Here is a 13,453-nt window from a genome sequence, read left to right on the forward strand (position 1 = left end):
CAGATCTATTGGTGCTGTTGCCAACGTAATTGCTGGCATTATGTTTGACATGACAGATTGACAGTTTGGCACAAACCGACTAACTGGCACTCAGACAATGTAAATTAGGCATGTTCAATACATTGAACATGCATTGTATACATTTTGATGAGTTGTCCAGTCCTGAACTATGTTCTGTAATGACATTGTTTTGCGATGGTCCACACAACACAGATGCGGCTGCTCAGGTCTGGGTTGGTACTATAGCCTACTGTACATGTGAAAGGAAAATGGTTTGAGGCCAGGCAGGCCCTAGCAAAGATTCAAGTTGAAGTTGAAAGTTTATTTATCAAATGTACCAAATTACACAGCATCATTCTGAACAACGAAATTCCTGTGACTATGTAGTAAGAATTTAAGAAATATATAAATAAAAAATATAACAATAATATGCATAACTATGTAAAACAAGCAGCAATTTTAAAGTGTTGAATGGGGAGTATGAATAATATGGGTAGAGGTATTCCATTTTATAAATAAATACAATATGAGTGTATTATGCCTATGAATTATACATATCAAATAATATTCTAATGTACATTGAATGTACCTGGGAAGACAGAATGTGTGATCAGTACGATCATGGATCAGCATTGCTGGTTGAGGAGCCTTATGGCCTGAGGAAAAAAACTGTTTGTGAGTCTGTAAGTGTGTGCCCCGATACTCTGGTAGCATCAGTGTGAAAAAACATAGCCTGGGTGGCTGTAGTCTTTGATGATGTTCCGTGCTTTCCTCAGGCATCGTGTATGGTAGATGCCTTGCGCGGAGGGGGGATGGCAGCCGATGACGCACCCTGCAGACTTCACCACCCTCTGGAGGGACTTACGATCCACAGCGGAGCCGTACCAGGCAGTAATGCAGCCTGAGAGGATGCTCTCATTGGTGCACCTTTAGAAGTTGGTGAGTTTTTTCAGACATGCCTCGAGTGTCCTCAGGATTTGGTTAGGATACCCAACAACTTGTGGCAAAACCTTTGAGTGAAAAAGAGAAACATTTCGTTCTAGAGTCGAGTTTCATCCCATTCTATTATTTATCTGTGTGTGTGTGTGTGTTAATGCTTGACTACTCGTTTTTTCCCAGCTTGTCCATCAGTGGTCCTAAATCAACTGGTGTCAGCATTATAAAGAAAATTGCATGGACAATAGCACTGGGGCTTTGAAATACTGTTGTAAAGTCTTATCGGGGCAAGCCTAATGAGGTAGTTTCTAGAACTCAAACTGCTTAATTTAGAAACAAGTAATTTACATATTCCAGAGGTACATAATCTAGGATTTTTTTTCACAATATTGTAATGAGGTCTGTGACTCCAAAATGTTTTCCTCTAAGTTGTCTTGTTAACAAAATCTACTGTCAAGACTGCAAGGTTTGGGCTATAAACTATTACACACCGCAGGAAAGAAGCATGCCAGTGGACACTAATAGTGGAGGGGTTCAGAGAAGAGACAGCACTATCATTAAACCCCAAGCTGGGTATTTAAATACAACTTGTAGGATTTATTTTTTTAAACCAAACAATGATCAGATTGCAATAAACATAATGCTCAACTTCACACTGACTTCACTCACGGTGGTCACAGCATGCCAGCTACAGCCAACCATGACAGAGGTTGCTCTTTGTACATTTAAATAATAGTGATTGCAACCCTTTTTGCCTTCACACAAGGTGGAACACAATTGGTGACAGCACCACACAAATACTACTACTGTGTGCACAGTAGACTCCACCATTACCCATGCTAGTTGTCAACATAAATACACAACATGTCTGAAGGTCAGTAATTTTAGAAAGCTAGTTGAATCTCCTCTTTAGATAGCAAATCACCATAGGGAGAACTACAGAGGATTCTCTCTGCTCACATATTTTACATATTTAGCAACTTTAGGACCGATTAGGGTTTGCTGTCTTCCTCAAGGACTAAACAATAGATTTTTTCCCTTTCCGGATGATCGAGCTAGTAAACATTAGTGGTTAGAAGCCCTAATTCTTAGGCTACCTGCCACTCTCACACAAATACCTTTAGATAATTACAGAAAAATAATAATGTGCCAATGACTGAAAGGTAAGAGAGGAAAAGATCTCTGTGGCATTACTTCTTCCCCTTTGCCAAGACATCAGAGGAGTCTGAATATCTACTTCCATTGAGCATCGTCTTCAGGAATGTGGGAATCACAGTCCTTTCTGTATAGTGAGATTCTTTGGCTGAAGAGGTACCACTTAGCAATGTGCGTGTTGGCATCACGTATCCTATGGAGCAACTGCTGCACCATGTGATCATGTTCTAGAATAAAGTGCCTCACCAGCAAGAAGTAGCTTAATGACTCCACAGCCCAACTCACTGCATTCTTTCTCAATGATTATCTGGTCTATTTTGGAAGACACTTGCAACTCACAAAAACAATTAACATTTGCTGACCCATTTCCTCTTCTAACAGTAGTGGCCCAATGCCCACCCCAGAGGCATCGGTCTAAGTATTTAGAAAAGTCTGGGGAATAGAGCTCTAACAGATGGCCTCTTTCAAGTCCCATAAAGCCTCCTCACACTCGCCAGTCTTACAATTTCCAGCCATGTTTGGATCAAACATTTTCATTAGGGTTCTTCAACAAAGCAGATTGGGCAACAAACCAGGGAATTCATTTTCTGTACTACCCCAACAGTCTGTTTAAGGGCCTCATCTTTTTGGTAAGAAAGACTGGAAATAAAAAATATGGCATCCGATTTCCTAAACATTGGCTTCTTCATCACTTTACCTACTACATATATCCGAGGTACTGGATCGCCCTGGGAGGAAATAAACACTGATTCATATTCCAGCCTGCAGTTTTGATGAGGTACACACCAGCACTGTCTCAAAATGATAATAATATAGCATGTATAATAACAAATCTGGAAACAGCCCTTAAAGCATTGTCCATAGTTAATGTTGCAGGTTCAAACCTGGAGATGCAGGTAATGTACCATAAATCCATGCAAGAACCATTCAGCCATCTTTCTTTTGGACTAAAACTATGGGACTGCACCATTCCCTATTCAAGCCCTCAACTATCCCCATGTCTTGCATTACCTCCAGCTCCTTTTTCAACACAGCAGAAAGTCTCAGGGATTCTACAGATTTTCTGCCAGACACCAGGTTTGGTGCTTTTTCCCCTCTATCATGCATGAACAATTCACACAGTTTGGAACTTAGATATTGGGAATTGTGTTTTTTCAGTGAAGACCTGTGGCACCCCACAAGCAAACAGGAGGATGTAAAGTGCACTGATGATACTGTTACAAATCTTTCAAGTAATTGACAGTTAAAATATTACTTTAAAAGACAAGCATTTTATTAGAAATGTGTCAGAATTATCATATATTGGTTATACTGTATTAACTATGTAAAAAGGTACTAGCAGATAACACAGTCATTTAAAACACAGGCTCTTTAAATCAGATTTCACAACAATACAGTAATTAATTTGTGTAGATGTTAAGAATCTCCGTTCAGTGCCAGGGCTTGAACAGGAAACAAAATAGTAGAGACTTTCTCAGATTGTTCCACTGTGTGATATGTAATGATGAATACTTCTAAATTAACTTTTCAGTTGGAAACAAAAATAAATGAATGAAATGGCATTAATTCAATACAGGCCAAAGCTTTGAATTTAGATGACAAAGCACTTGATGTATATGCAAGATAAAGTAGGGTAAGGCAGTTTTCTAATCTAAAACAGTCAGTGGGACAGGAACGCTGTAAGCCCGAAGAGGATAGAACAAGTTGAGTAGGACCATCACCCTCATCTAGCTTGCTGGTTTACTCATTTTCAAACTTGCGGTATGGGTGGTCAGAGTCAGTAATGAGACCTGTAAGACCTGTAAAAAAGACAAATAAATGTAAATACAGAGAAATGGGGAACATGAAAAAAATAATGATTACAAGTTGTCGGTACAGGATTACACCAATGTTTCTATTAGCTGGCTATACCTGGCTTTTGGGCCATAAAATAAAAGCAGGTAGAATTATTCTCTTGGCAAAATTGACAAAAGTAACAAAGACCCAAAATACAAGTTACAGTATGTTAGCAATGATGACAGAAATTCAGGCATAGTGTGGAATAAAGTTTTACACAGCTTGAAAAGTCTCCACAAAGAACTTCAGTAGGGATGTATCAGTACACTTACTCGTAACCATAAATTGTACGGTACAGCAGCTGAATAAATAAGATGATTGAGCTAAGAAAAACATACTAGGCTATTGTGTTTAATAAAGAGCATTTGCAAATGTTAAATTCAAAAATATAATTGACAGTGAGCGGTACTTGGAGGATCTGTTAGTTCAGTAAAATGGCAAGTAGTGGGGTTGGCAAACCTCGAGCTTTGCTTAATTCTTAAGTTTAGCAGCATTTTGGTTTTCAACTACAACAGAGAGTTGTTCATAAAACGTTGTCACTGCTCGACAAAAGTAGCCTACGCAGCTGCTAACACCTCCAACATGTTAACAAATCTCTACCAACATTACCCCAGTATCAATATTGCTAGAACAACAGAGAAAAACAGAAACAGACCACACAATTTAACACAATATACTGATCTACCCAGAGAATTTAAGCAAGAGTGATAGGTGTGTTTATAGCTGTAGATATGTGCCCATACTCTGTGGGTGAGAAAAGAGGATTTAAGCACCAGCTAAACATGCTGGATCCACCTTACAAATGTCCCTCTTATAACTATTTTAGCTAACAGGCAACCACACTCCTTTTGGAGCCACTATAGTTTTTGCCATTTATTTTTTTCAAATAATAACACTGCGGGGTGTGGTTCCAAAAGGAATCAGTACTTTGGCAGGAAGTTGGACACCAATGTGAATGGCCAAATCTCCACCTTTTATTAGTTGTAACATTTCTGTAATCATAATTAACACTGTTGTTGTTTGCTCCTTGGAGTTTAAGGCTGTCTTTTGTACTGCTGATGTAAAAAGGGCTTTATACATTTATTTGATTGATAAAATTGTTCAAAACCCCCTTAATGATGAGCAACATTTTGAGTTCTGTGACGTCGCCCGGTATGGCGCAGCCGGGGCCCCACCCTGGAGCCAGGCCCGGGGTTGGGGCTCGTACGAGAGCACCTTGTGGCCGGGCCTTTCCCCATGAGGCCCGGCCGGGCTCAGCCCGAAGGTGCGACATGGGGCTGCCTTCCCGTGGGCTCACCACCCACAGGAGGAACCATAAGGGGCCGGTGCAGAGAGGATCGGGCGGCAGTCGAACGCTGGGCCCTAGACAACCCGATCCCTGGACACAGAAACTAGCTCTAGGGACGTGGAATGTCACCTCGCTGGCGGGGAAGGAGCCTGAGATTGTGCGTGAGGTTGAGAGGTTCCGACTAGAGATAGTCGGGATCACCTCTACGCACGGCTTGGGCTCTGGAACCACACTCCATGAGAGAGGATGGACTCTTCACCACTCTGGAGTTGCCCATGGTGAGAGGCGGCAGACTGGTGTGGGTTTGCTTATAGCTCCCCAGCTCTGCCGCCATGTGTTGGAGTTTACCCCGGTGAACGAGAGGGCATTTCCCTGCGCCTATGGGTCGGGGATAGGTCTCTCACTGTTGTTGGTGCCTACGGGCCGAACGGCAGTGCAGAGTACCCGACCTTCTTGGAGTCTCTGGGAGGGGTGCTGGAAAGCGCCCTGACTAGGGACTCTATCGTTCTACTGGGGGACTTCAACACCCACGTGGGCAACGACAGTGACAGAGGGGCGTGATTGGGAGGAACGGCCCCCCTGATCTGAACCCGAGCGGTGTTCAGTTATTGGACTTCTGTGCTAGTCACAGTTTGTCCATAACGAACACCATGTTCAAGCATAAGGGTGTCCATCAGTGCACATGGCACCAGGACACCCTAGGCCGCAGGTCGATGATCGACTTTGGTGTCGTTTCATCTGAACTGCGGCCGTATGTCTTGGACACTCGGGTGAAGAAAGGGGCGGAGCTGTCAACTGATCACCACCTGGTGGTGAGTTGGATCCGATGGCGGGGGAGGAAGCTGGACAGACTCGGCAGGCCCAAGCGTACTTTAAGGGTCTGCTGGGAACGTCTGGCCGAGTCTCCTGTCAGAGAGATTTTTAACTCCCACCTCCGGCAGAGCTTCGACTGGATCCCGAGGGAGGCTGGAGATATTGAGTCCGAGTGGACCATGTTCTCCACCGCCATTGTCGAAGCGGCTGCTCGGAGCTGTGGCCGTAAGGTCTCCGGTGCCTGTCGAGGCGGCAATCCCCAAACCCGGTGGTGGACACCGGAAGTAAGGGATGCTGTCAAGCTGAAGAAGGAGTCCTATCAGGCCTGGTTGGCTTGTGGGACTCCTGAGGCAGCTGACGGGTACCGACAGGCCAAGCGGACTGCAGCCCGGGTGGTTGTGGAGGCAAAAACTCGGGCCTGGGAGGAGTTCGGTGAGGCCATGGAGAAGGTCTATCGGCTGGCCTCGAAGAGATTCTGGCAAATCATCTGGCGCCTCAGGAGAGGGAAACAGTGCCCTACCAACGCTGTTTACAGTAGAGGTGGGCAGCTGTTGACCTCAACTGGGGATGTCGTCGGGCGGTGGAAGGAGTACTTCGAGGATCTCCTCAATCCCGCCGTCACGTCTTCCATTGAGGAAGCAGAGGATGAGGGCTCAGAGGTGGACTCGTCCATCACCCGGGCTGAAGTCACAGAGGTGGTCAAGAAACTCCTCGGTGGCAAGGCACCGGGGGTGGATGAGATCCGCCCTGAGTACCTCAAGTCTCTGGATGTTGTGGGGCTGTCTTGGTTGACACGCCTGTGCAACATCGCGTGGCAGTCAGGGACAGTGCCTCTGGGATGGCAGACCGGGGTGGTGGTCCCTCTTTTTAAGAAGGGGGACCGGAGGGTGTGTTCCAACTATAGGGGGATCACACTTCTCAGCCTCCCTGGGAAAGTCTATGCCAGGGTTCTGGAGAGGAGAATACGGCCAATAGTAGAACCTCGGATTCAGGAGGAACAGTGTGGTTTTCGTCCAGGCCTTGGAACACTGGACCAGCTCTATACCCTCTACAGGGTGATGGAAGGTTCATGGGAGTTTTCCCAACCAATCCACGTGTGTTTTGTGGATTTGGAGAAGGCATTCGACTGTGTCCCTCGCGGCATCCTGTGGAGGGTGCTTCGGGAATATGGGGTCCTGGGTCCTTTGCTAAGGGCTGTCAGGTCCCTGTACGACCGAAGCAGGAGCTTGGTCCGCATTGCTGGCAGTAAGTCAGACTTGTTCCCTGTGCATGTTGGACTCCGGCAGGGCTTCCCTTTGTCACCGGTTCTGTTCGTAATTTTTATGGACAGAATTTCTAGGCGCAGCCAGGGGCCGGAGGGTGTCAGGTTTGGGGACCACACGATTTCGTCTCTGCTCTTTGCGGATGATGTTGTCGTGTTGGCCCCTTCAAGCCAGGACCTTCAGCATGCACTTGGACGGTTTGCAGCAGAGTGTGAAGCGGTGGGGATGAAAATCAGTACCTCCAAATCCGAGGCCATGGTCCTCAGTCGGAAAAGGGTGGCTTGCCCACTTCAGGTTGGTGGAGAGTGCCTGCCTCAAGTGGAGGAGTTTAAGTATCTAGGGGTCCTGTTCACGAGTGAGGGAAGGATGGAACGGGAGATTGACAGACGGATCGGTGCAGCTTCTGCAGTAATGCGGTCGATGTATCGGTCTGTCGTGGTGAAGAAAGAGCTGAGCCGCAAGGCGAAGCTCTCGATTTACCGGTCAATCTACGTTCCTACTCTCACCTATGGTCATGAGCTTTGGGTCATGACCGCAAGGACAAGATCCCGGATACAGGCGGCCGAAATGAGCTTTCTCCGCAGGGTGGCTGGGTGATCCCTTAGAGATGAGTAGCTCGGTCACCCGGGAGGAGCTCAGAGTAGAGCCGCTGCTCCTCCACATCGAGAGGGGTCAGCTGAGGTGGCTTGGGCATCTGTTTCGGATGCCTGCGGAACGCCTTCCTGGGAAGGTGTTCCGGTCCCGTCCCACCGGGAGGAGACCCCGGGGAAGACCTAGGACACGCTGGAGGGACTATGTCTCCCGGCTGGCCTGGGAACGCCTCGGTGTCCCCCCGGAAGAGCTGGAGGAAGTGTCTGGGGAGAGGGAAGTCTGGGCATCTCTGCTTAGACTGCTGCCCCCGCGACCCGGCCCCGGATAAGCGGAAGATGATGGATGGATGGAAAATCAAAAAGTATTCATGAATTACATTAGCCTACTGGTTGCATTAGGGTAGAGATAACATTTGAAAAAAAAATTATAAACCTATGACATACAATGTATACTATGTTTGTGATGACTAGGGAACTTAATGTTAACTAAAGTAACCATTGGGTCCGTGTGAACTTTATCCACTGTTGTTCCAGTTATATGTTAGGGACTCACAGGGTTCTGCAATGGGCTTCTATACTGATAGTTGCCAACAAACATCTCAGGCAAGCCAAACACTATGCTGAATTTTCCTTTGGCCATCTTAATGGACATAGTATGTTCTGGCAATCACAGCGAGAAGCCCCTGACTGCAGTGTGCGGAGTCAAATGCGTTTAACCCGACCCCTTGTTGCTTAAGCTATCCTGAAATACTTTAATAAACATAAAACCCACAGCTGCAAAATAAAGGTAACTTACAGAAATGAGGCGAACCAAGAACATGTAGGAGAGGCACTGCGAGGTAGTAACCACAACTAAATAATCATTTTGAAATACGTCAGAAGGGATCTCTCTCTCTGTCTCTCTCTCTCTCTCTCTGTCTCTCTCTCTGTCTCTCTCTCTCTCTCTCTGTCTCTCTCTCTCTCTCTCTGTCTCTCTCTCTCTCTCTCTGTCTCTCTCTCTCTCTCTGTCCCTGTCTCACTCTCTCTGTCCCTGTCTCACTCTCTCTGTCCCTGTCTCACTCTCTCTGTCCCTGTCTCACTCTCTCTGTCCCTGTCTCACTCTCTCTGTCCCTGTCTCACTCTCTCTGTCCCTGTCTCACTCTCTCTGTCCCTGTCTCACTCTCTCTGTCCCTGCCTCACTCTCTCTGTCCCTGCCTCACTCTCTCTGTCCCTGTCTCACTCTCTCTGTCCCTGCCTCACTCTCTCTGTCCCTGTCTCACTCTCTCTGTCCCTGTCTCACTCTCTCTGTCCCTGTCTCTACCGCTGGCAACAAAAGTGAGTAGGTGAAAATGTCGGAATTGGGCCCAATTAGCCATTTTCCCTCCCCGGTGTCATGTGACTCATTAGTATTACAAGGTCTCAGGTGTGAATGGAGAGCAGGTGTGTTAAATTTGGTGTTATTGCGTTCACACTCCCTCATACTGGTCACTGGAAGTTCAAAACTGGCACCTCATAGCAAAGAACTTTGAGGACCTGTAAAAAAAGAATTGTTGCTCTACACGAATATGGCCTAGGCTATAAAACCCTGACACTGAGCTGCTGCACGGTGGCCAAGAAAATACAGCGGTTTAACAGGACAGGTTCCACTCAGAACAGGCCTCGCCATGGTCGACCAAAGAAGTTGAGTGCACGTGCTCTGTGTCATATCCAGAGGTTGTCTTTGGGAAATAGACATGAGTGCTGCCAGCATTGCTGCAGAGGTTGAAGAGTTGGGGTGTCAGCCTGTCAGTGCTCAGACCACACGCCGCACACTGCATCAAATTGGTCTGTCAGGTTGTCGTCCCAGAAGGAAGCCTCTTCTAAAGATGATGCACAAGATAGTCCGCAAATAGTTTGCTGAAGACAAGCAGACTAAGGACATGGATTACTGGAACCATGTCCTGTAGTCTGATGAGAGCCAAGATAAACTTATTTGGCTCAGATGGTGTCAAGCGTGTGTGGCGGCAACCAGGTGAAGAGTACAAAGACAAGTGTGTCTTGCCTACAGTCAAGCATGGTGATGGGAGTGTCATGGTCTGGGGCTGCATGAGTGCTGCCAGCACTGAGGAGCTACAGTTCATTGAGGGAACCATGAAAGCCAACATGTACTGTGACATACAGACGCCTAGCATGATCCCCTCCCTTCGGAGACTGGGCCGCAGGGCAGTATTCCAACATGATAATGACCCCAAACACACCTCCAAGACAACCACTGCCTTGCTAAAGAAGCTGATGGTAAAAAGGTGATGGACCGGCCAAGCATGTCCCCGGACCTAAACCCTATTGAGCATCTGTGTGGCATCCTCAAACAGAAGGTGGAGGAGTGCAAGGTCTCTAACATCCACCAGCTTCGTGAGGACTCCAGTGGCAACCTAAGAAGCCCTGGAGAACTCCATGCCCAAAAGGCTTAAGGCAGTGCTGGAAAATAATGGTGGCCACACAAAATATTGACACTTTGGGCCCAATCTGGACATTTTCACTTAGGGGGGTTCTCACTTTTGTTGCCAGCGGTTTAGACATTAATGGCTGTGTGTTGTGAGATACTGTGTGTACACATACATACACGCACACAATATAGAAAGTCTACACGCCCCTGTTAAAATGCAAAAAAAAATTGCCAGAAAAAAATCAAATAATAATTGCCTGGTTGCATAAGTGTGCACACCCTTAAACTAATTCTTTGTTGAAGCAACTTTTGATTTTATTACAGTCTTTTTGGGTAGGAGTCTATAAGCAGGGCACATCTTGACGTGACAACAACTCTTCTTTGCAAAAGCGCTCCAAATCTGTCAGATTGCGAGGACATCTCCATGTGCACAGCCCTCTTCAGATCACCCCACAGATATTCAATTGGATTCAGGTCTGGGCTCTGGCTGGGCCATTCGAAAACATTTATCTTCTTCTGGTGAAGCCATGCTTTTGTGGATTTGAATGTGTGCTTTGGGTCGTTGTTGTGCTGAAAGGTAAACTTCCTCTTCATCTTCAGCTTTCTAACGGACGCCTGAAGGTTTTGTGCCAAAATTGCCTGGTATTTGGAACTGTTCATAATTCCCTCCACCCTGACTAAGGCCCCGGTCCCAGTTGAAGAAAAACAGCCCCAAAGCATGATACTGCCACCACCATGCTTCACTGTGAGTATGGTGTTCTTTGGGGGATGTGGAGTGTTGTTTTGCACCAAACATACCTTTTGAAATGATAGCCAAAAAGTTAAACCTTGGTTTCTTCAGATCATAAGACATTTTCCCACATGCTTTTGGGGGACTTGATGTTTATTTTGCAAACTTCAGCCGGGGTTGGATGTTTTTCTTTGCCATCCTACCCCATATCCCATTCATATGACGAATACAGGAGATTGTTGTCACATGTAGCACACAGTTAGTACTTGCCAGAAACTCATGCAGTTCCTTTAATGTTGCTCTAGGCCTCTTGGAAGCCTCCCTGACCAGTTTTCTTCTCGCCTTTTCATAAATTTTGGAGGGACGTCCAGTTCTTGGTAAGGTCTGTTGTGCCATATTTTCTCCACTTGATAATTACTGTCTTCACTGTGTTCCATGGTATATCTAATGCTTTGGAAATTATTTTGTACCCTTCTCCTGACTGATATCTTTTAACAATGAGATCCCTCTGATGCTTTGGAAGCTCTCTGCGGACAATGGCTTTTGCTCTGAGAAGCAACTAAGAAAATGTCAGGAAAATCCTACTATAACAGCTGAACTTTATTTGTGATTAATTAGAGTCACTTTAAATGATGGCAGGTGTGTAATGACTTCTATTTAACATGAGTTTGAATGTGTTTGGTTAATTCTGAACACAGGCACATCCCTAGTTATAAGAGGGTGTTCACACATTTTGCACATCGACGATGCTTTCTGAAATGCTTAAAAAGCGCATTTCAGACAGCAAGAAGGGATACCGCAGAGCACCCAGCCTCTTGCAGATCTACTCAAGCGGGGTGCTCAACCGCTGAACCTGCTCCTCTGATGACCGGCGTGCAGCCCATTGAAAACAGCGCTGGTTAGACAGTCGTTGGTAACCAGTGGTTACGATCAACTGGCTTCTATTCGTCTGCCCGCGTCCTCTGCAGCCTCTGATGCTGACGTTAGAGACGTAACATTCACATCTAATTCCCTAATGGCCTGTGGGCAGCCCATTTAAAACCATGCCAGGTTGACAGTTGTTGGTAACCCATTGGTTTAAGCCCACATTTTTCTGCCTGTCTGCCCGCTGCCTCTGCATTCTCTGGTGCTGACATTATAATGATAATATTGGCGCCTAACTCCCTAGTGGCTGGCGTTCAGCCTGTATATTCCTATCACTTTCAGGGAAAGGCCCCCATGGGCTGTGCTGCTGTCTCACGCTGCCGCAGGCAGGAAAACAGGCTTTTCTTAGCACAAGAACCACAGGTGAATGCGCTCCTGCTCTCACTTCACTAATGCGAGGGAGAGGAGTAGCACTATGTCACGCTGGCTGGATTAGAAAATGAGAGTGGGCTATGCACTACAATTTTACCATCCACCTCTCCTCCGTTAGCCGGACTTGACCTGATTTGTCTTTGGTTATGCTGGGGCTCAACGCCCTGCCAGCAAGAATGCTTTGTTCCCTAAAAAATAGTTTGGGTAAGATGCTTCCCAATAATGTACTTAAGTAATTACTTTGGGAATGTAGCTCTCTTGCCTTCATCTGCAAATGCGATCGAAGTGATCGCTAAATTACAAAGAATTTAACTACAGTAGTTACTAAAGGCTTTTGAATTTGATTGACAGCTGTGTGTTTTAAAGTTAATTGTTGTATAGAAAAAGGGGAGTCATGGACACCTTGACTCAAGTCCAATTCCTGACCTCAAGTACTAGAACATTGCTGCCTGTATATCTCCCATAATTTCTATTAATCCTAGAAATCCCTCTGCCCTAAAGACTGTTTGCTCATTCTTAGTCACCTCACCTCTCTGTTCCCTTCACTCTTCTACACTGTCTGGCTCACTGAATAAATCAACTCACCTATACTAACATATAAGGTAATGAGATGCAATGTATCTGACATGAAGGGTGATGTATGGTTTTAGAATTGTTTTGGAGCAATTTGTGGTAGAGGCAGGTACAGCACCATGAGGGGACAAAAGCCCCTTCAGAATATTGGACCCCCCCCCCCAGTTTTGTGTCCCCATATATACAGCAAATGTTATATTAATGAGATATGCCCCTCCCCATTGATAAAAAATGCCTCCTCAGTCATTTCATCCTGGAGCCAGGCCTGTGCAGAGGAATTAATACATAGGCTAAGGTCAGTGTTTCCCTCTTATTGTAATAACAGCAGCGGCCCGCCATTGCTAAATTATGATGCACCGACACAGAGAAACAGAATATTTTTATGAAATAAAGTTGGTTTTTCCAAGCTAAGCGCAGCTTACCACTGCGCAATTTACTCTCGCCCCAGCATCAGAACAGAGCAATAACGTCCTGCACCCAATGTTAGGAGTATCAAGCCCTGGAGTGAGGTCAAAGAAACGTACCTGGCAGTGTCCGTGCACATGCAAGATTGTATTGAACTGTCAGTAA

At 46.0% G+C, this 13,453-nt stretch overlaps 1 protein-coding gene across 1 annotated transcript in view; it reads right to left on the reverse strand.

The window, feature by feature from the left end:
* Positions 1-3,344: 3,344 nt before the first annotated feature.
* The window catches only part of pttg (pituitary tumor-transforming gene 1 protein-interacting protein), a 22,271-nt gene continuing 12,162 nt past the window's right edge, over positions 3,345-13,453 (reverse strand). Inside the window, 1 exon segment of the mRNA NM_001303876.1 lies at positions 3,345-3,890. Coding sequence (NP_001290805.1) covers positions 3,832-3,890 — 59 coding nt within the window. The 3' untranslated portion in view covers positions 3,345-3,831.

The sequence above is a fragment of the Esox lucius genome, chromosome 20 (assembly GCF_011004845.1).
Source record: "Esox lucius isolate fEsoLuc1 chromosome 20, fEsoLuc1.pri, whole genome shotgun sequence".
Taxonomy (NCBI): Eukaryota; Metazoa; Chordata; class Actinopteri; order Esociformes; family Esocidae; genus Esox; species Esox lucius.